The sequence below is a fragment of the Apis cerana genome, linkage group LG2, assembly GCF_029169275.1.
Source record: "Apis cerana isolate GH-2021 linkage group LG2, AcerK_1.0, whole genome shotgun sequence".
NCBI classification, from domain to species: Eukaryota; Metazoa; Arthropoda; class Insecta; order Hymenoptera; family Apidae; genus Apis; species Apis cerana.
The window spans coordinates 1,798,300-1,823,625 of record NC_083853.1 but is presented as its reverse complement, the minus strand read 5'-3'; the positions used below and the strand labels follow the sequence as shown (position 1 = coordinate 1,823,625).

The following is a 25,326-nucleotide window of genomic DNA, read 5'->3' as shown; positions in this document are numbered from 1 at the left end:
TAAATAACAAATATATTTAATATAATATTAGAAATATTATATTTTGATATGATATTTTTATTTAAATGCTATATAAATTATATACATTATAATTAATGTTATAGTTTATATATAAATTTTAATTAATATTGATAAAAAATGTTATGCATTTATATTTATTATTTAATTGTTACATTAATAATAATTATATATCTCTTTATTAGAATATATATATTTAAATATGTATTAGGAACATGTACATGTGTAATTAATATATCTATGATTTAATCTGTGTAGTTTTTGTTTCAGCTAACATATTTTATAATATACTTTAGTTTTTTTTTTAATATTTTGATGATTATTATTATAATTTAATAATTATTTATAATGTATATCAATATTTTTTATTTATTTTGTGAGATTATTAATATGTAACAAAATAGTTAATAAAAAATGTTAATATGTTTGTGGAACATTTTTAGAGGATAGAAATCAAAATAAGTATAAAAATTAGATAAAGTAAAATAGAGACAAAAATAGTAATGAGATAGAATTTATTTTAACGTATTTTTAATAGATGCAGAAATAGAAAATAAATTAAAAATGATTATTTTTTGAATGCTACATAAAATAAAGAGATTTGATTGAATTGAAACAAATTTTAAAATATAATTGAGTTTTTCCTTTTAATATTAAATTATCTATTTAAATATTTAATCAATACTAAATTTCTTAACTATTTAAAAAAATTATATAATGTATTATATAAATTATAAATCTGATCTAACTCCAAATCCTGGTCCTGGCGGTGGAGATGTTAATGATGTTAAACCTCCTGCTGGATCTGCTGCAAATCTAGGAGAATTTTGTGGTCCTGGTGGTGGTCTTTCACCTTTTTTAAATGCATTTATTATAGAAATAGCACTTTCAGGAGTTAAATCTTCCTGTAAGATATTTGTTACACATATATATATATATATATATATATACATTTTTATATTATAAATATATTTATAAATGTTCAAGAGTATAACTTGTAAGTTATAAAATTTTTGCATAATTAAAAAAATATTCATTTCAAAAATTTATATACAAAATATAATATAAATTTATATACAAATATAATTAAAATGATATGATATTTTGTATATTAGATAAAATATTTAAAATAAAATTCCATAAAATATTTAAAATAAACATACATAATAATCATCATTAACTTGAAACATTGGTGCATTAGCACAAGCACCAAGACATTCTACTTCAGAAACTGTGAAAAGTTTATCTGCAGACATTTCTCCAACTTTACAATTTGTAGCCTTGGTTACAGCTTCTACAATAGAATCAGAATCTCGTAACCAACATGGAGTACAAGTACAAATTTGTACATGATATTTTCCCATTGGTCTTCTGTTAAACATTGTATAAAATGTTGCAACTTCATAAACTCTCATGCGAGGTATATTTAATATTTCTGCTACTTTGTGCATAGCAGAAATAGGTAACCATCCATGTTGTCGTTGAGCCAAATCTAATAGAGGTATCATTGCACCACGTTTATGACCTTCAGGATAAATTTTCAAAAGAGCTTCAATACGTTTTTTATTTGCTTCATTGAATTCAAATGGTATACTTGGATTATCAACTTCACTATCTCTATGCTATTAAAATAAAAATGAATCAATAGTATATATAATATAATATTAATTAATATAGTTTTATATGAAATTTTATTAATTTATTTTATTTTATATGATTTTTATTAATTTTACATGTATATATAATAATACATACAACAAACAATTGATCTGAAGTACGAATGATTGAAGTTTGTAATCCTCTAATATTTTTGTAATTCTGTTTGGGAAATAAAAATTTTTATTAATAGAAATCATATTTATTAATTCATTAATCAAATTAATCAAAAATTTATAATGTTAAATAGCTAATATAATAGAAATTGAATATAATAGTAGAAAATTATATAAAATTTTAAATATTAAATGGCTCGATGTATCTTATAAGATAGTTAAAAGATTATATGTTTATGAATTTTAAAATATATATATAATGTATATTACATATTTTATATTATATATATATAATATAAAATTATATATTATTAATTATAATATATTTATATATATTACTTTTTAAAATAAATTTATATTTAAATTAATATCTAATTAAATCTCATTTTAAAAGTTAAATATTTAAAATCAAAAGCAATTTTTATGTAATAATTTTAATGAATTTTATTAATGCTATGAATATAATAATCTATAATAAAAAAAAAATGTTTTATTAATATCATAAATAAATTTTTTTAAGAAAATAAAATTTTTTATTAAGATTAATATTAATTTAATTATGAATTCATATTAGAATATAAAATATTTACTTTTCTTATATAATAAATCTTATTTTCTTAAAAGAAAAATAATTTATAGTCAAAAAAAAATTTCAAGATTGTATGTAAATGAACAATGGAAATAATATTAATAATGTAGACATATTTAAAAATACTTGATATTAATTGATATTGAAATTATTTAATTTATTTATTTTAAATAAATAAGGATAAGAAATAAGAAAAATAAGAAAAATAACTGGATTTTAAAATATTCTTATTAACTTAAAATTTAAAATTGATTTTGATAAATAAAAAATATGCGAAAAATATATATAAATAAAGTTACATAAGATTATTGAAGAGATTATGATATGAGAATATGATATAAATTATTATAATAAATAACTTACAAAAAAAGTACGAATTGTACACAAAGATGGAAACATGATTATTGATTCGTATATTTTTTTTGTTAATAGATCTTTGCTTCGTTACTTTTTTATATTTTGATGAAATTAATATTTAAATTGCAATTTGACGTAAATAGTACTTCTCTGTGCAAGATGCCATCTATGTTTGAAATTAAAAACAAAAATTGCCATTTTTGACCGCTATATTTAAATAATAAATATACTTCTATAAAAGACTAAAATAAAATTTATTTTATATATAAATATTATAAATAAAATTTGTCTGATAATAATTTTATCAAATTATAAAAAAATAGTTTATTCAAATTTATTACATGAAAATGTAAGATAGTTCTTTCATTATTGTATCATCTAACGATAATCTATTATTCATATATTCATAGAATATCTTTAAAAAAAATTCTAGAATTCTAGAAATCAAAATAATTATAAAATATGATATACAAAAATTAAGACTATTAGTTAAGGCTTATTTATTAAGTTATAAACAATTTAATAAACAAAAGTATTAAATGAAATGGGAATAAATATATTTGTATATTATTATATATATTTATATACTTTTATATAATTTTTATATATTATGAAATATGTAAAAATATACACAATATGTGTCTTTTCAATAAAAACGTGTAAAAAATATAAAAAATATATAAAATAAAAAATATATTTTTATATTTTATATTAAAGATATATAAATAATGTTTAACATTTTTTATTCAAATTTTATATTGCCTTAAATTTTCAAAAAATTATCCATATTTGAAATACAATTACGTAAAAAAAAAAATCATATAACGTTCTATTTGAAATTATTATAAGGTACGAAGTTTTTATTTTTAATCTTTATTTTTTTCAAAGATTGCTTTTTATTATAAAAAATTAATTTTTCTCTTAATTTTATAAATTCAAATCATTTTATAGAGTTTAAAAAACTTTTTTCAGGATTTGTTTTAAAAACATTTTGTAAAGGGAAATCTTTTTTTTACAATAATTCCTAAAAAATTAATATATGATTTTTTTTGCTATTTTATTACATTTAAATGAAAAATATGTATGTAGAATAATTTAAATTACATTGTCGAATTTATATGTTATGTAGTTGGTATATTTATTTTGTTTAGAAATGAGTATTATTTCCTTTTTATCATTTCTTGATATCATTTTTCATTCATATTTATAATATATAGAATATATATAATACATATAATATATAGAATATATATGTAATATAAATATATAATGTGCAAAGTACATATATGTACTTGCAATGTTAAATACATATTAATCGTATGAATAGTATATCTATATATTCGATCCAATATTTTTCATATATATATACAATGTATACATTTGCAGGTATAGAACTTTGAAAAATTTATTTTCAAAATATGTATAATAAAACCGTAATACATATAATATACATTTATTATATAAATAGGATTCTAAAAATACTTACATATATAATTAATTATTTAATTTTTTAAATATTTAATTATACGATGTTATACTAATATAATTATATAATAATTTTTTTAAATATTTTCTCTATTTCTACTTTATTTGCTATATTTTTTAATAAATTTCAAATAAAATAATATTTAAAAAATAAATACATATAATTTTAATAATTATTAATATGTATTTTAATTATGTAACTGTTCAAGTAAAATTGTAATATAAATAGATAAATAGATAATTAAATAGATAATTAAATAGATAATATAAATGATTAATTATATATTAATTAAAGAATTCTGATTATAATATATTGATTTCAATTTATATATCTATTTAAAAATTTATATTTTCAAATTTATGCAAATAAATATATCATTTATTAAATTTCATTATCTATTTTAGAAATTTGATAATACATATAAAAATTCTTATGAAAATATATTTTTTATAAAATTCAATTATTATAATTTCTCTTTCTCTTTCTCTTTCTTTTCACGTACAGTTATTTTATTGTTTACGATAGTCTAGTGGATTGTTGCTTTATTTTTTAATTTTATTAAATGTGGCAATTCTTTTCTAAATCTAATATATAGTACTTGAATTTTTTTACAGAAACATAAAGTTAAATATAAACATAAACATATATTGTTTCGATGTGTATCAAGATTTTTAGAAATATAATTTCTAAAAGTATACTGTTATTTAAATAGTAAGAAAAAAAAAAAAATAAAGGAAAATATGGAATATACAATGATAGATTTAGAATATTTATGTTATATACTTACTTCTATTTTTCTTTCGGCAATTGGCCGAAGAAAAATCAAAAATATAAAATTACATTATAATGATCTTTATATTGATTTTTTTATATTTTTTGTACATTTGAACATATATATGTGTGTGTGTATATATATATATATATATATATATATATATATATGTCTATGTTACCTAACTCTATTTGGGATGAAATTGATTTCGTATTTCTATTTAATACAATGTAGAATCTATTTATTATAGAATTCTTTTAAGACTATAATTATTATTAATTATTATAATAATAATTATTATAATTATTTTTATTTTATTATTTTTCATAAAGAATAATAAATTTAGTAGAATTTTTAACTTATTATTTTTTTTAATAGATATAATAATTTTTAGTTCCATTTCCTTTTATGAGCTGATATTTATTAATGAATTAATAAAATTAGTTTATAAAATTAGTTAATAAAATTCAAAAATATGAATTCAAAATTCAGATTTTCATGAAAATTAAATAAAAAAGTTCTGAAAACTTGGAAAAGTTTAATCAATTCTAATAATTCAATTTTAAATTCTAAGTTCAACAAATTTTGATGATTCGATTAATTCTGATAATTCATAAATAAGTTCTCAAAATTTACTGATACATTCTAATTATTTAACAGTTTTAAAATTCTGAATAATTCATAAATTTTAGAATTTAATATATATTATAATATTAATATAATAATATTATAATATATTATAATTTAATATTCTATATATTTAATATTTTATATTCTATATTCTATATATTATAATTTAATATTCTGTGAATTTAATTTAAAAATTTTGACAGTTTAAATAATTTACAAGATTTATATTTTCTGATTGTTTGATAATTTGTGATTTTTCTTCAATTTGAAAAATAATTTATATTGAATCTTCGAAATTTTTTTCCATGTCCATTTTAGAGTATCGAGATTTATTCACGAAGTATTTAAACAATAACATTACAGATTAATCTCATAATTATGCGATATTTCCAAACTAAGGAAAATTTTTCAATTTAGACTCGAAAAAGTATCCGAAAGAATATCTGAAAGAATTCGTTGTTTTCAGGAAAATTAATTTGTAAATGTTTATCATAAAATTTTTTTTTAAATAAAATAATTTTGAATAAAGTGATCATCTATACTCTTCAGATTATATTTGTATTCTAACCAAAATTAAATATTGTAAAAAATATCATGTAAAAATCTCTAGTATTACTCTAAAAATATCAATATCATTTTATATCATTTATTATATTAATAATTTCTTTTAATGTATTTTTTTTATATATAATGTATTCTCTTTTAATATAATTTCTTTACATATAAATTAATTGTAATTTATTTATTGTTTATAATATTCTATAGTTTTTGTTCTTTTCATAGATTAATTTAAGAAAATTTAGATAATTTAATTTTTGATTAATCTGCCGATTAGTTTTTTCTTTGTCATCTTAATGAGTTTGAAGTATATTGTAAATTGATTATATTTTAAGTAAATTTTTCCATATATAATTGATAGTTGATTTTAGTTTTCCTTATGTTTAAAAAAATTTGGTTAAAGTTTCGCCGATCAATTTGAAATTGGATTAAATTTGAAATTAGATAATAAGAAAGCAAATAAGAAGAGTATAAAATTTTAACTTCAGATATATATTAATTTTCAAGGTTAAATAAAAAATTTTCACTATTGTATATTGAATTCTGCTTATAGACGTTATACATCTGAATTATAGTATTTAGTAGTATTTAATATTTTGCGTATGTAACTATTATTGTATAACATTATACAGAGTTTTTATTAATATTTTAGAAACTAATTATAATATATATGAAAATATGGTCAAATAAATCATTGTTAAATTCATTCGAAACGAAAAATACTTTAATAATATAATAAATAAAATAAAATAATATAAAAAAAGGACAAAACTAAACTAAACTAAACTAAACTAAAATATAAATGAAATATATATTATATATTATATATATATATTGTTTAAATTCCTTTGTTCTATGTTAAGTCATGTTATCATTATGTTACGAAACAGAATCTAGATCTATTCTAAACATTTTCTACATCTTGGTAAAATGATGCAATCTTATAAGTAAAAAAATTATCTTTTAATATTAAAATAAATAAAATAATATATAAAATAATATATAAAATAATATATAAAATAATATATAAAATAAATATAAATGATTAAAGAATATAATAATCTTATAATAATATTATAAGATTAAAGAAAAAATTATATATAATTTATAAACAATATGATTTACAAACACAATTTTTAAATGAAATAATTTATTTTGAAAAAAAAGAAATTGAGATTTCTTATATTATTATAATATTATAATATTTCAAAACTTTAGATTTGTTTATAAATTACATTATTTGTAATTTTTTCACAATTTTTTTTATCTTCTTTCATTTTTTATAAATTATTTTATGACATGACTTGATATATAATAAATAATTAATAAATTTTTTAATTTTTAAAGTATTTTTAAATTTTTTGACAACTTTTGTTGAAATTATTTTTAAATTGTTCTTAATTCATAATAATAATAATAATAATAAATTGTTCTTAATTCATAATAAATAAAAAAGGAAACTACTTTGATTTTTTATACTTTTTTATACTATGGATTATTTAACGTTTTCATAATTCGTAATTATAAATGATTTCGTATATTCTATATTCCCATTTTTTACAACAAGATATTTTAAATAAATTGTTGTCTTTTTTTTAAAGTTTAAATTATGTTTAAATTATAATATTTATACGCAATATAACTGTACAAATACTTATTTGAGTATATATATATTTTTATATTTTTTAGATATTTATTTTCAATATATTTATTTATATATTTTTAGTGTTTTAAAAATAAATAAATATCGCAATTTTTTTGTAAATTATTATAGATTATTAATTTGGATTTCTAAGAATATATATATATTATTTATTTAATGAAATTATATTAATGTTATAAACGAAATTCTACAATGTTTTTTTAAATTTATATATAAATATAATATATATAGATATTATATTATATATATATATATATATATATATATATATATATATATATATAAAACTTAGCCATATATATATATATATATATTACATATTATATATACATATTACATATTACATATTACATATTATATATATATATTACATATTATATTATATTATATATACATATTACATATAAATACTATACATAAATACTGTTTAATTCACAATATTAATAATAAAGTTAGCAAATATTATACAAATAAAAAAATATAGAAGTAAAAAAAATACATTGTAATGTATCAATTATCAAGAGTATGGATAGACTAAAATTTAGTATAATAGAGAATCAATATATATGTATTTAATTTTTCACACTTATGCTCAAAAGATGAAATTTATCTGACAATATAATAAAAATATAACAATTAAATATAATAACAATTTATCACAAAAAATAACTAACTTTTAATTAAAAAGTGTATTTATTAAGTTAATTATGAAGTATATTTATAAAATAAGAAAAAAAGTAGAAGAAAGGCAAAAAGAAATTAATTCAAAAAAACATAATGTTAATAATAGCTAAGAATTTAATTAGCAAAATGCAATTCATCAAAAAATTAACAAAATATAGAAGTATGAAATATATATTATTAAATCTATGAATACAACGACAAATCAAAATATATACAAAAATGAAAAACAAGAACTAACTAATTATAATAACAATTTATTTAAAACAAGAAATAGTTTCATAAATATTATTCAATAAGGTCGATAAATTAATTACCAATCATAAAATAACAAATTCAAGAACAATCATATTAATAAATCATTTTGTTAAATTAATCATTTTAATAGAAAAGAAATTATTATAAAAATTATGATATGAAAAATTGTAAGATTTATTATATGATAAATTTAAAATATTTGAAGATTTAAAATATTTCAGTTTAATAAAACTTTATTTCTTTGATTGGATAAAAAATTTAAAGTAAAAATATAAAAGAAATAAAAAATAAAATAAATACAAAAATAATTAATTTATGATATAAATAAAATCAAAGAGATGACTTAAAATGAAAAGAAAATCAAAACTATCAAAATTGTATAGGTTTTTTTGAATAAATTACTAAAAATTTTTTAAATACAAATAAAACTAATTCTCTATATGGATGAATTGTTGATAAAAAATTATTTGTTTATGTGAAAATAACAAAAAAATAAAATATATTTTTTTCGTATTTAAAAATTATTTTACAAAATCGATTTTGAAAATTCATTTGATTATATAATTTCTAGATTGCATACATTCAATCTTGATTTTTTAAAAATAAGGACTTAAACAATATTAAGTCTTATTTTTTGTTTATTTTCAAATGTATAATTGATAGCTTATTTATATCTAAGCAAGGATTAACTAATTTTATTTACATTTTTGAAAAAATTTTTAAATTTAATTTATATGATATAAAAGCAAAGTTTCGTATGAAAAAATTTTATTTTATATTTTCGTTTTTTATATTTTTTAGTTTAAATAATAAAATCTTTTTGGTTTTATTTATACAACCAAAAATTATTGAGTATTCTGTATTTTTAAGATTTTTATTAACTAATTGGAAAAGATTCAAAACTAAAAATTAATTTAAAACAGAAAATATATATCTTTCTAATTATTGTGAATATATAGAATACTTTGGACTGCATCAAAATTCAACGAAGAAGATTAAATCAGAACAGGCAACAATTTTAAGAAAAATGGAATAAATGATTTCATGACATCGTTAATGAAGATATAAAAAAATAATGTTACCAGTAAAATAAAAAAAAATAATTTTAAAAATAAATACCAAATTGATAATCGCATTAATAAAATGGCAATTGATTGCTATACAGATACTAACAGAAGATTAAAAAGAAAACATTTGATCTTTTTGTGCAATGAGTTATGAACATTTTAAATTTAAGTTTTATATATAATAATTAATATATATATATATATTATATATACAAATAATGAATATATCATATATAATGCAATTCTATAATATATAGTATAATATTTTATAATATATACAATATATTATATAATATAATATGAGACAGAATAGTATAGTATAGCATGTAAAAAAAAAAGAACGAATGAAAGTAGAATATATAAGTAAACATATAATAATTATAATATATAAGTAAACATATAAGTTTCTAATGTCAAAAAGATAAAATATAATTATAAGTAAAATTAGTAAAAAAAAAAATTATAAATAAAATTATATATATAATATATGATATAATATACAATATAACATGTATATATACATATAATATAATATATTAAATTTGCATAAAATGTTGCAAAAATAATCATATCACAATTTCAAAATTCTTGAATGTCTTCAAATATTATTTAAAAAAATTTAAAAAATTTAAAAAAATAACGCTAATATTATATGTTATTATTATCTTTGTGGTCTTCATTATTAAATATCTTATTAATTTCTATATTTTTAATAATGTTTCATAAAATATACAAATTCATTTTAGAATTTAATTGTAAAATATGAACTTATTAAAATAATCCAAAAATAAATTTTCTAATAAATAGAAGTGAAATGTGCTCTTTAAAGCGATAATAAAATATTCGCATATCTTAATTATAATAATAATATTTATATTAGATTTGAATATTATTCAATATAATATTCATATAATAACAAAAATACTATTTTTATAATTTAAAATAAATGTTTAAACACAAACATTTAATCAATTAATAATTTAATTAATTAATAATTTTTCAATCATTAAATCACATTAAGAATGTTGAAAAAAGAACTTTAAAATTAAATACATATAAATATATAACATATGCTATATATATATATAATCATTTTTATTTTTTCAAAAATTATTATTGCTTATATTATATTATTGCAAGAATAATTTTTGAAAAAATAAAAATGATAACATTTCATAATATCTTACTTTTTCTCTTACATTCTATTTCATGTTTGAAAAATCCTAATTCGTTTAGGATACGATCACGAATTCAAAATAACCGTTAATTTTCTAATATATTAATAATGTTACAAATAATTTTATTTGCTATTGAGATTTTATTATAGTATTTAAATAAATATTTAATAAAACTTTACTTTTTCTTAATATATAAAATTTTTCATATGAAAAATTTTTTATTATATAAAAATATTTAACAAATTATTTATATATTATAATTTATAATTTATATTATATAATTTTATAATTATAATTCAATTAAGAATATAATAAAAATTCATTGGTTTCTGTTCATATATAAAATATTTAATGGAATATTAATTAAAAAAGAAAACAGTTTCGAAATAATTAAATTTCTTAAATTATTTTAAATTAAGTAATTTAACAACGAATAGATGCAATTAAATTATTAAATAATAATTAAATGTAACATAAATTTCGAATGTGTTACGCTATTGACTATCATAGATGATATAGAATTACCAATATATAATTGGATCAAGCTACCTGAATAATTGGTTTCTTATTTTACGAATTCTTATGAAATCAAATTTGCATATCTGTTTTCATGAATCCGTCTTTCATGAAAAAGTCGTCAAATGTTCTCACATCGTGAGAAAAGAAAAGCAAGAGGAGAATAGCTATGCAATGATATATATCTTTCTTTCACATTTTAAATTTGAGTTATGAATTATATAAGCATGACATGAAACAAATAATATTTATCTATATATATTTATTTTATCTTGAATGTATGTAAATATCTTATATCTATGTATGTAAAATTTTAATATATTTATTGATAATAATTTCATGAAAAGACTATATTGTAAATTAATAAAAAACTAATAAAAAATCATTTTTGAAATATTTAAATAATTTAAGGAATATTTAAATATTAAATAAATATTTGATTGATGAAAATAATATGTAAAATCTTATTTTACTTGTTTTTTTTTTAATATACAAAATATTAATAAATAAATTGTAACAAATAAAATGTATTATAATGTGTTTATTAAAACTATATATATTTTTATGAAAAAATCAATCAAATATATATACATATCTATATATTATATAATGAAAGTTAATTAATATTATTTAAAACAACTATTATTTATTATTATTCATTATTTATTATTATTATTATTTATTATTTATTATTATACCATATAATATTACAATATATATTAACAGTAATAACAATAATATTACATTATATATTAATAATATATTGTTAATACATATTATATTATATTACAATATATATTATATATAACAAGAATGTGTATTATATGTATATTATATTATATTTATTTTATTTTTTTTCTCTTATTATTTTTTTTTATTTCGTTTTTTCTTAAGTAAATAAATTTCAAAGAAATTGATTTACTTACGAGGACAACTAGCTGGTCAATCATCATTGACCCAGAATATCAATTACTGCAAAACCAATCATTCTTATTTCAGGTTATTACACTAATAAGTACAAAAAAGAAGTGAATTAGAAAAGAGAAAGAAGAAGAACAAACTGTAGAACTAACATAGTGAAAGTACTTTGAACTCGAATCACCTGCTTCAGTTCTTTTAGATATATCATCAGATGAACTCTTACAAGTGAATGCAATATCATCTTCACTATTCTTCAATTTATTGACTCAGTAGTTGTTTTAATTATCATAAATGCAGTGTATATATAAAAGTTGTAGTGAATATATTAAATTAATTCGTAATATTTAAATAAATAATTGGAATATTTTTGTTAATTTTTGAAAACAAAAGTTTTGTGATAATATACATGTTGAACATTTCAGAAATTAAATTTAATATCTAGTAAATATATATTTTGAAGAATATATCAACATTTTTTATTATTGGTTTGTATTAACATTTTTTTTCTTTAGTATTATTAATATCATTATAAATTGAAATTATAAAAATATAATATTTAATTTGAAAAAAGTCTGAATTTCTTTAATTATATTTATAAAAGATATATTTATATAAAGATTATAAAAGATAATTATTATTAAGTAAAGAACATTACAAAGGAGAGTATATATTTGAATAGAAGTTCATATCATATTTTATTATATATATATTTATTTCCCTCCCTCTCTCATATATATATATATATATAAATATAGAAAGAGAGAGCGGAAAAGAGAGATTATATCGATGATAATGAGCATTATCGATTCTAAAGATTAAAAAAAATTGTTAATAAAAATATTTATTAAGATTTATTTAATAAGATATAAATAATTACAGTTTATATTAGATAAAATAAAACAGAATAAAGGAATAATATAACAGAAATAGAGATGTTTTGTTCTATTTCAATATTATTAATAAATTTAAATTGTTTACAATTTAATTAATAAGTCTTGATGACATTTTTGTATATCAATTTTAATTTTTATCTGCCAATTGATAAAGCAAAAAATAAAATGTTTTATGAAAGTAATATGAATTATAAAAGTAATATTTTTTATAAAATTAATATTGAAATTGCTAGCTTTTTAAATCAATTAATTAAGTTTATATAATTATAAATTTAACATGAATTCAATAAATAAAATATAACAAATCATATTTATATCAATAATGTAAAAAATATTTTAAAAAATAAAAAAAATAAAATAAAATAAAAATAAAAAATAAAAATTTATAAATAAATAGAAAAATGAAAAAGTAATTGCTCTTAATAATTATAGAATTTTATCATAAATTAAAGAAATTCAATATATACAATTCATTAATCAAAAAAAAATATATAATATATATATTTGATGAAATAAAAATAAAAAAAAACTAATTTCGATATATAAAAAAGATTTATTCTTTCTTGTTTTTTCTTTTATTCTTTATTTTATTAAATTGCAAAAAAATGAGATAGTTATAAAAATTACAAAAAAAAATATATATAATAACTTTTTCAAGTAATGATCATTTGTACATCATATTCCATATAATTATATAAAATATCAAGAAGTTATAATAACATTCGAATGATTTATATTTTTTAAAAAAAAATTATTTCAAAATCAAAGAAAAGAAATTTATATAAAAATATTAAAACTTATTTATATAAAACTTATTTATATAAAAATATTTAATTATTAAAAAATTTTTAAATGCAAAAAAATAAATCATAAAGGATTGGAAAACAGTTTTTAATGATGAAAAAAAGTAAATTGATATGAATTTGGTAAAAAATCTTATATTTTATTAAATACTATTTATAAATATATTTTATCAAAAAATAATGAAATGATATATAAAATTTATAAAACAAACATAAAATATATAATATAAAATATATAAGAACTGATGGTGATATTATTCTATATGTATGTATATTTATAATTATATGTATGTATTTTATAAATATTTTATAAATATTTTATAATTTTATAAATATACAGAATTTAGATTAAAAATATAAACTTTAATAGTTTCTATAAGAATTGAACTTTATTTACTATAAAATGAAGGTTATATAAAAGATAATATAAAAAGAAGGTTTCTCTTTTATTATCATTAAATTTATATACATATATAATAAATTTATATACATATATAATACATATCCTAAAAATATTAGAACATCTGTAAACAGAAGATTCCTGAAAATTTGTTATATTATATTGGATTAAGCTATGTGTTTTATGATTGATCAATATTTTCTCATAATTATATATTATTAACTCATAATTATATATTTTTAATAATTAATAAAACTATAACGAAAGTTTTTGCAAAGAAAAATGTTGTTTGAAATTATCTTAGGAAATCTCCAATTTGCGGATGTTCTTTTATTTTTGGAAATACCTTGTATATTTATTTAAAAACCATTTTTTTTTATAATACAATATTACTTTTTATTTTTTTTATATATAACAATTAATATTTGTATTTTACGATAAAAGTTAATTACAAAATCAATAATTAATAATTACAAAATCCAAGAATATTGATTTTGCAATATTTTGATCGCTATATTCAATATTAAAATTGCATTCAATGCAAACTATAAAGATCTGACTAGTTAGGCAAATAATAGAACAAATAGTTTGTTCTCTTTTTTTTAAAGTTAAAAAAACAAGGAAAAATATGTTATAAGTATATATTTAGTTTTATTATTATAATCTTATCATTATAAATTCTTACGAACTATCACTGCTAAATTTGAGTTAAATTTAATGCAAATTTAATTTAAATTTGTCTATACCTATCTTAAATATTAAAAAAATATTTACAAAGTGTTTTTTTTTCAAAAAGTTTTCATTATAAGTAAAAACAAAAAAAATTATCATAATTTCATGAATTTTTTATTAAATAATTAAGATAGAACAATCAATTTAAAATTATTCAGCAATTACTTAGACAAGATATTATATTCTTATATTTTAATGATATTTAATTAATTTAATTAATAATAAATATTTTATTATATTAATGTTATCGAAGTCGATAAGAAAACATTTTTTAAATAATATTCAAAAAAGAATTAATTATAGTGATTCCTTTTAAAATCGATCAAAAAATATAAAATGTAAAATGTATATTGAAACATAAAAAAAGAGAAGAATACCTTTATTTAAATTAGATATTTAAAAAAAAGATATATCGTAAATAATTAAAAAAAAATTTATAAAAAAAAGACACTTCTTTTAAAAAGAAAATAATATAAATAATATTATTATTATATTGTTATGATAATTGATAAAAATAAAAATTTAAAGACAGATAAAATTTCTAAGGTTTGTAATAAAGTTTGTAACATGAATTTAATGTATAAAACTTAGATAGAAATAATTAAAAAATTAATAATAATATAATACAGTAAAATAAATAATAATAGAATAAATAAAATAATATGATAAATTAACTTATTTAAATATTATTAGATAATATTTCAAATAAAAGTTAAATGATTTTAAAGAGCGTATATATATTTATTCATAGATTAATACATAAAGGACTAGTGAAGAATAATTTTGTTTTCTTAAATAAAATTACATAATATTATTACAATATAATTTATAAAATATTTATAAATATTATTATAAATATATAATAATATATAAATAATATTATAAATATTATTATAAATATATATAATTTATAAATATTACAAACTAATAAGATATTTTAAATAATCACATTATCTTGTTTTTAATAATTAATAGTTTTATATTTATAATGTTTTTAAATTAATTTTGTTATGTTAATTTTATATTTATTTAAAGTTATAATTTTATAATTTTATAATATTAATTAATTAATTTAATATTAATTTCTTATTATTCTTTATATTTTATAATTCTGTAATTCTATATATTTATATAGTATATTTTCTATATTTCTTTATATTCTTTATATTCTTATATTCTTATATTTCTATAAATGATTTATTTGTTTTCTATAAAATAAAAATTTAATAATTTTAATATTAATTTAATAATATTAATCATAAAATCATAAGTATGTGGGAAAAGAAACTAAAAATTTAATTAAGTTTAAAAATAAAAAATTATTTATTTATTACATTATATATCATCCGATGTTAAAAATATTTTTTTATTTAATATTTAATAAATATAAAATACATTATGAATAAAGAATGTATTGTTGATGCTATAATAGATTTCTTTATCAAAGAAATCTTTTGCTTTGAATCGATAATTCAAAGATTAAAAAATTTTTTACTTTTATCTATTCAAAATGCCATCAATGGAAAATAATGTAAGTATGAGAAAAACTTTCATCTTTTTTATATTTCAGCTTTGTAATTGATGTAGTTCCCATGTATTAATATAATTTAGAAATTCTTAAAATCGTTATTTAAAATATTCGTTATAAAAATATCAAATTCAATCTCTTGACAAGTTTTCACATATTATTTACTTCTAATAATTGAATTATTTTTTTCTATTCCTTGATTTTCTTTGTGAATGGATAAGATATATACTATAAAATAGATCTAATTGAAAAATATAATGGCTTATTAAATAAAATTAAATTAATAAAATTAAATATATTATTATATTCTTTCAGTTTTCTTATACTAAATATATATTTATTTTTTTTTATTTGACATGCATTATTGATAATATTAAAATTAAATTTTTAAATAGTGTAATTTATTTAAAAGAAACTAAATTTAAAATTATTACTTCATTATTACATATTTTAAATATTATTTTATTTTCTTTATTTATAAATAATATTTTATAAATTTGTTTGTAAATTGTAATTTCTTTTTTAATACTCTTTTTCTTATATAATATTTTTTAAATTATTTAATTATATATTTGATCTTATAAATCTCTTATAAAAAAATAACATACAGTACTAACGAATTTTCTAATTTTTAAAGTATTTTTAAATTTTTTAATAACTTTTGTTGCAATTATTCTTAAATAGTTCTTAATTAATAAAGAAATGATAAAATAATCATTAATTTTTTTATGTTTTTTCACTACATATTTGGTAATGTTTTTGTAATTCAATATCATTTTATAAGTATATATGTGATATATGTGATATTTTGTACAAATTTTTTTATGTTACAATATTTATATATTTATATTTTAATAATTTATGAAATATAACTATAGAAATATTTATTACATATATATTTTTTCTATTTTTTAAATATTTATTAAAATTTTAACGGAATATCACAATTTTTTTTTCTAAATTATTATTGATTTTGAAGAATATAAAGAAAAAAATACAAATAAAATAGGATATAAAGATTATATTTCAAATATTATGATAATGAAAAGATTTTTCCAGAAATTATTAATAGTTATCTTTCAATTTTATTTATTTAACGAATATTTCGACTATAATAAAAAATTTCTATGTGCGTTTATTAAAGTAAAATTTAATTTAATTTAAAGAATGTAATTTTTAAAAAATCAACAAAATCACATTATATAATTATATAGTTTTAATATATATATACAATAATATAGTTTACAATTATTTTTACTAATGAAGATTTAAAGTATTTGTGTTAAAATCTTATTTTATTACGATAAAATTAGGAAAAATGAAATGATAAATTGATAGAAATATGAAATATAGAAATTTGACTAATAATAATATTATTTTAAAATTTTAAATATATATATAATTATATTAAACATTTTTAATATAATTTTAAATTAAATTAAATTTTAAATTTTTTTTCTAAAGATTTTAACACAAATTATAGAAATACATTGTTCATCGTGCTAATTAAAATTCATCGTTTATCATAATTATTCAAAAAGTATAATTTAAATATGCTATTATTGCAAAATAATAAGAATAAATTATTTTATTATATTTGACTGTATATTATATTTGTATATTCATTTCAATTAATACATTCTTCAATATTTTTATTAATATTTTACATAATTTCTTTCTTCAAAAATGACAATGTCTCATATTACTATCTAAATTTGTACTAATCTAATTTTATATTTATTAGAAAAAATCTTATAAAATTTATAACATTTATTTTTATATTGTATATTCAATATGAAATTCCTCAAATTTTTTTACTTGATTAAAAATATTTCATATTTTTCATATTATATATATTATTTATTTATTAAAATTATATTAATAAATGAAGTGTTACAATTTTTTTTTAAATGTATTATTGTACAAATTTTTTTTTTTTTGATTTACTAAATCTATTCACAATTTATTTAATTATATATAAAGTAGTACAATATTTATCAAAATGATATTAATATTTTTATTATTCTGATAACTATGATTTGAAAAATATAAGTATATAAATTTATTATAATTTTTTTTTTTATAAATTATTTTGTAAACTTTTAAAAATGTTAATTATTATTTATTTATTGAAATTTTATTAACAAACAAAGCTTTACATGTTTTTATTGAAATTAATTACTAGGAATATTTTCACATTAACAGCTATTTTTAAGTATTTTTTGTTAATAATTTTTTATGAACGATGAACATATTAAAAATATTCTTTTTAAAATCAAAATCAAGATTATTAAAATTATCTTCTCTAGTATTTTTATATTTACAATATCAAAAAAAAGTGATCTTGTTTAAAATGTATATTTTTTTAATTATGATATGAAATCATATATCATATATATGAATTATGTCTAAATGAGTATAATATCTAATAATGTATTATAAAACAATAGAAATTTATGTATAGATTTATTATTTAAATTAAATCAAAATTATTTCAATTAAATGTATTCAATTAATTATTTTAGTAAATTTTAGTATAAAAAATGTTTATATTGTCTATATACTTTAATAAATTCTATCAGATTTTTTTGTCCAAAAGTTGACAGGTAAGATTGTAAAGGATTATTTATTGATTAATAAAAATATATTACAGAGGTTTATCAGGTTTTTGACTAAAATAATCTGGACTATTTTCTAAGAAATCAGTTTTTTAATATTGCATTGCATGGTTAAAATAATAAGTTTTTTAGAAGATTATTAAAATTTTGTCAATATTAAGTTAAAAGTTAAAGTTAAAAGTTAAATCTTATCAGTTTAAAATTAAATCTTTCTTAGATTTTTTTAACAATTTATATATTATTTATTTTACTTGTTTAGTAAAATGGGAAATAAAGAGTTGAATTAATATTTCTAATTTTTTTTTTCATTTGTTCATTTCCATTTTATATTGAAAGATTTTTCAAGATATTTGGAAAAAATTACTATTTTTCCTTTGTTTTAATCCATTTTCCATTTTTTTCTTTTCAATCTAATCAATGGAATTGATTTTATTGATTGTTTTTTTTATTTTTCTAATGGCTTGTCGAAATGAGTAATCTACATCTTCAAGTAATATCAAGTTTTTCAAATATTTTTTTATGAGATTGTTTTTCTTTTAAGCATTTGAATATTGAATATATTATTAATGTCTGTCTTTTATGATTTAACATTTTTATAATTAAAGAATAATATTAATTTATATATACTAATTTATAATATTAATTTTTATTTTTGATGCAGATTTTTATATAATTGTTCGTACCAAAATATTAAATTGCTCTACTACATTATTTATATTTTTCTCTATTTTTAATGAAATATTTAACAAAAACAAATTATTAATAATTTTATGAAATTTGTTTTAATCAATTTTAGCATAAAGTATTAATCGTTTTTTTTTCGGATGTTGAAAATAATTAATTGGTGCAATTGTATACTGCAGAATTGGAACCTAAGCATATTTTAATAATAATGTCATTTTTATTTTTTATTATAAATAAATTTAACAAATCTGGTTTCGATAATTTCTATTATTAGATCAGATATATTAATTTGTTCATTATGTATCAATTTTATTATCAATTATCAATTATTGTAATCAATAAATATAATTCGTTAAACATAATACTGTTTTATTCGATTGAATATCTCTTGTTTTTTAATGTATACTTTTAAAATTTTTTTCTATAAACTTGTGACTTACTACTATGACCGAATGATTGAAAAAAGATTATTTATATGTTTTTATAATTAAATTATGTCTGAGTAGTTTATAAACTGTTAAAATAATTAGTGAAGTCAATCCATCATTATATTCATGATTTTGTATTTCTTATTCACTGATTAACATATAGTATTTTTCATGATTAGTGTTAATCCTGAACATTGGTATTTAAATAATTTGTGAAGTATGTGTTAATGTCGAGTATAAATAAAATTATTTATTAATTATTTATTAATATTAATTATTTAATATTTATTAATAATATAAGAAATAATATAAATAAAACTATTCCATTAAAATTATTGACTTTTTTTATTTATTGTTATTATAGATAAATATAGATAATAGATTTAACTTTATATAATTATATAATTAATTATGTTTTATATAATTAATAATATTTTAGAAATATTAAATATTTTACAATTATTATTAAAATCAAAATTAAACATATATTTTATATTTTTTTAGAATAATTTATGATTTTTTACAAAAAATAACATAGTATATATAATACAAGTAAATATGATATAAATAATGCACATTTAAATATATCTAGATAACATTTAACAAAATTAAAATAAGATAGCCAAGTTCTTATTAAAATTTTAATATATTATGATAAATAAATTAATTATTTTGGAAATAAATGCAAGAAGATTAAGAATTTATATTAAGAATTTTTAAACTTTACTTTTTTATTTAATATTATCATTTAAACAATTATGTAAATTGATACGTAATTTTATTTTAAAAAGTTAATGATTAATATTCATTAAAAATATTTCATTTTACAATATACAGTATATATATTTAGATAGAAAAATATTAATTTAAAATTTTTCATAAATTATTAATTTTGTTATATATTATATATTATATTATATAATAACAAATATATATTAATAGTAATATATAAATAATATTAATATAATATAATAATTATAATCTTTATAAACTAACTTTAAAAACTTAAAATTTATATTTATATATTCATTTCAATATTTTAGGAAATAAAATCTACAAAAAAGATGTTTTTGATTATATCAATGTAAAATAATAATTAACAAATGTTCATTAGAATGAAGACAATTGGAAAACAAAATTGGTCTTATTTAATATCTACCATTACATTTCTTATGATATGCGTCGTTGCTGAAAAGGTAAATATTTACAAGACAAATGTATTCTATTATCTGTTAAATAATTAATAGATATATATTTATATTGATAATATTGATAAAAAATAATCATGTATTTCTTTCATTAAAATTATTGTACCATTAGAAATATTAATAATATATATTATATAATACACATAATAAACATTATGAATAAAAATTATTTAACATTCAATAATGATAATAATAATAAAATTGAATATTATATTATAAGAATTATTAAATTAGATTTTTTACAATAAAAAGTCAAAATTATTTTTTTTATATTTTTTTTATGATTCGCGTAATTTTTTATCTAATATTTAATAAAAATTGTATCATAAAAATTTAACGATAAATAAATTAGATTGTTTCTAGATATCTATGAATTTTTATAAGCTTTTTAATTTTATTTAAAAGATAAAGTTTTCCTTATCAATTTTATTGATTTTTGATTATATTATATACATATATTTTTATACATTTTTGTTAAAAGCATTTCAATGTGTTTGTTACACTCTTAACGATTCTATTTCAATTTAATAATATATATATATATATAGAATCTAGTAGTAAAATAATTTAAATCTAAGTAATAATTGTTGCCTATTATAGAATAAGTTTTGGAAAAGACGAATAAAATTACTTTATGTTGCTTACTTATTGATTTTCTATTTTTTCAGAATTCAATGTCTTTATCTCATTAAAATATGATTAATTAATAATTTTCTTTTTTCTTTGGAAACTAATTAAAAAATATATTGATAGTCATGTTTAATCTTTTCATGTTTATCAAGCATTTTTGTTGAAAAGGGTTGGAACAATATCTGGAGATTCGCATTTCAAGATAAGATTTTTCGGGAAAAATCTTCAATCAAAATCATCACAAATTGTTAAATTATCTTATCGAAAAATTCGATTTGTAATATGTTTATGATTATGGTTATTGAGTGCAGAAAAAAGATTTCAAAGCATAGATGTTTATTGCTTTAAAATAAAAATTTCTCAATTCAAAAATAATTTCATTTTTTGTTTATATTATAAATCAAATTTTATGAGTTTTATTAGAAAAGATCGATTTTTCTGGACATATTGTTACGATATATATATTTATTGTAAAAATCGAAAAATTTAAATTTAATTGAATAAAAATTTATATTAATACGATTGAATCACATAAAACCTCAATATAATTAAAAGTTTAAATTTTAATTATCTTTAACATAATTTTGTTATCATTTTATTATTATATTTATATTGATTATTAAATTGATGATAAAATATGATATAGTTATTATCAATTATTATCAATTAATTAAATATTGATTAATTTTTATTTATTACATTTTTCTAGCAGAAAAAAAATTATAATTATTATAACAATTATTTATTATTATTTAACAATTATTTAATATTTCACATGTAAACTATTATAAAATATTCTTGTGAATAATATTATTTATATTTCATTTTTGTTTAATATTTAATTTTTTATTTTAATTTTTGAAATATAGATTACAAAATATTTTTTAAAGATTAGACTCTTTTAATATTTCATTGCATTATTAAAATTTATTATTAATATTTAAATGATTTTTTTATTTTTCTAGCAAAAACGACAAATATTTAGAGAACAGGTGTTACCAGCATTAGGAGGCAAAATTCCAGAAGAAGCTTTTAGAACTGATCGCTTAGCATTAAATCGATTAAATAAAGAAGGTATTACAGTGCCTGATGGTATAATTTTAGATGCTCGAAATGTACATAAACATACTCAACATATTCAAACAATCCCAGAAATAATAAAGGTATGCACAAAAAAATTTTATGTATTAAGAAAATTATATTAAATGCATTTAATTAAATAAATAAATTATTTTTAATATTCTTAAAATGATAAATAAAATATTTTATTTTTATTTTGATATTGATATTATATGTCTTTTATTTTTAATTTTTCTTATGTATTTTAATTTTACAACTATATTATTAATTATTAATTTTATGCAAATAATAAATGTTTTTATTATATGATGTAATAATATAATTTTATTATTAATATGTAATAATGTAATAATATTATGATTCTTATTTATGTATAATTTTTATATAAAAAAATCTATATAAAGTTCTATAAACTAATTTTTAAAAAATAATTCTTTATTTAATTCAATTTTTTAAAATGATCTAAGGAAGCTAGTTTTGATACTAAGGAATACATTTTTTGGTATTGATAGAAGAAAAAAGCTATTTTTTGGTGGATTCAAGATCATTAAATGTTTACAAAAATAAGTTTTATTTTTTTTATCTTTATATTCTTTTATATTAATTTTATTTATTACATTTTAATTTATAGTTAATTATAGTTAATTTATGTAATTTTTTATTAATAGTTTTTTTTTATATTTATATTGTAATATTATGATCATGATAGTTCCATCTTATTTTGTATTTTCTAATCTATTGATAAAAAATTTCACTTAGTTCGCTTCAATGTCATTTTTAAAATATAGACTATATTATAATATATTCACATTTTTCCAGAATTCTAAGATTTTATCAAAACAAATATAAAGTTGATATAAAAAAATGTAGATTGAGACTTATTATAAATTATTGAATTATATGAATTATTTATTATAAATTATGTTAGATAAAATGAAGCGAAGACAGCGATATCATCAGCGTTATATTTATCGTTGTATTGATATCATGCCTAATTATATTATATAATTGTCCAATCGTAATTCTTATCCATTTATTTGTATCAATCAATATACTAATTCTTTTTTCAATTTTCCTCAAAAAAATAAATTTAAATGTGATAAAGATAAAGATAAAGACTGTTTCATTTCATCTGTATTTTTAATCTTATTAAAAGATAAATTTAAATTGCATTTTGTAACATAATCTTAATAATATTTAAGAAAATTAATTTTTAGAACTTTATGACTCTAATAAAAATAATCATTAAAATTACGACAGAAGGTTAATTTTTTTACTTTTTAAAAGTATTTTTAAAAAACTCATTTTCTTTTGGCGAATTTCCATATGAAAAAAATATATAACAAATATAACATTTATTATTATGTGATATTTATATATATAATATTAGACATAGATTTAATTTTCATGAAAACTTAATGTTATAAAAAGAATTTAAAAAAGGCATCATAAATCTGTTTTAATAAAAAAATGGCAACCCTAATAATTTTTTATCGATAGGAAAATAATTTTTCATAAAAGAAGATTATAATGATTGGACTTTAGACATGATGATTTGTAGAGATAGGAAATATGATAACTATTATTAATACTAAAAGATTAAAGCAAAAGGAAAATTAATTCTCAAAATAAATAAAGAAATTTACATGAATTTAAGAAATATAGCTATATATAAAGAAATAAGAGTTAAGATCAAGAATATTTTTAAAAATTTAGAATTAATTACAAAAATTCATTTACTTAAAATATTGGTCATAATAAAATTTGAAAATTAAATATTATTTATTTAAATAATGATTATTTTAATTAAATATTGAACAAATATTTGCATAATAACTCATAGACTTATTACTAGG

The 25,326-nt window shown here is 15.2% G+C and overlaps 2 protein-coding genes across 7 annotated transcripts in view; one reads left to right on the top strand and one right to left on the bottom strand.

Annotated features, from left to right (window-relative positions):
• Positions 1 to 516: 516 nt before the first annotated feature.
• On the bottom strand, positions 517 to 12,694 carry LOC107992904 (NADH dehydrogenase [ubiquinone] flavoprotein 2, mitochondrial). Of its 5 annotated transcripts, none has more exons than XM_062072060.1 (5): positions 12,619 to 12,694; positions 12,472 to 12,517; positions 1,774 to 1,836; positions 1,182 to 1,640; positions 517 to 923 (listed from the first exon to the last, which is right to left on the bottom strand). In XM_062072060.1, the coding sequence occupies exons 2-5, from the start codon at positions 12,496 to 12,498 to the stop codon at positions 750 to 752; spliced, it is 723 nt and encodes a 240-aa protein (XP_061928044.1). In that variant the 5' UTR covers positions 12,499 to 12,517; positions 12,619 to 12,694; the 3' UTR covers positions 517 to 749. The 5 variants fall into 5 exon arrangements, with proteins under 5 accessions (XP_061928044.1, XP_061928043.1, XP_061928042.1 ...); XM_062072059.1 differs by having other exon boundaries at positions 12,472 to 12,553; positions 12,632 to 12,688; XM_062072058.1 differs by lacking the exon at positions 12,619 to 12,694 and having other exon boundaries at positions 12,472 to 12,611.
• A 118-nt stretch (positions 12,695 to 12,812) lies between these two features.
• Positions 12,813 to 25,326, top strand: part of LOC107995733 (uncharacterized) — a 65,481-nt gene continuing 52,967 nt past the window's right edge. For both annotated transcript variants that reach the window (XM_062072056.1, XM_062072055.1), the window contains exons 1-3: positions 12,813 to 12,951; positions 21,596 to 21,748; positions 23,356 to 23,553. In XM_062072056.1, the coding sequence (XP_061928040.1) occupies positions 21,656 to 21,748; positions 23,356 to 23,553 (291 nt within the window). In that variant the 5' untranslated portion in view covers positions 12,813 to 12,951; positions 21,596 to 21,655. The remainder of the gene's footprint in view (positions 12,952 to 21,595; positions 21,749 to 23,355; positions 23,554 to 25,326) is intronic.

Excerpts from the sequence above, each read along its gene's own strand:
- LOC107992904 (XM_062072057.1), bottom strand. The coding sequence starts at position 2,778 with ATGTTTCCATCTTTGTGTACAATTCGTACTTTTTTT. Across the intron at positions 1,837-2,742 it reads GTACAATTCGTACTTTTTTT|AATTACAAAAATATTAGAGG; the intron begins GTAAGTTATTTA and ends TTTCCCAAACAG. Across the intron at positions 924-1,181 it reads AAGTTAATGATGATTATTAT|GAAGATTTAACTCCTGAAAG; the intron begins GTATGTTTATTT and ends AATATCTTACAG.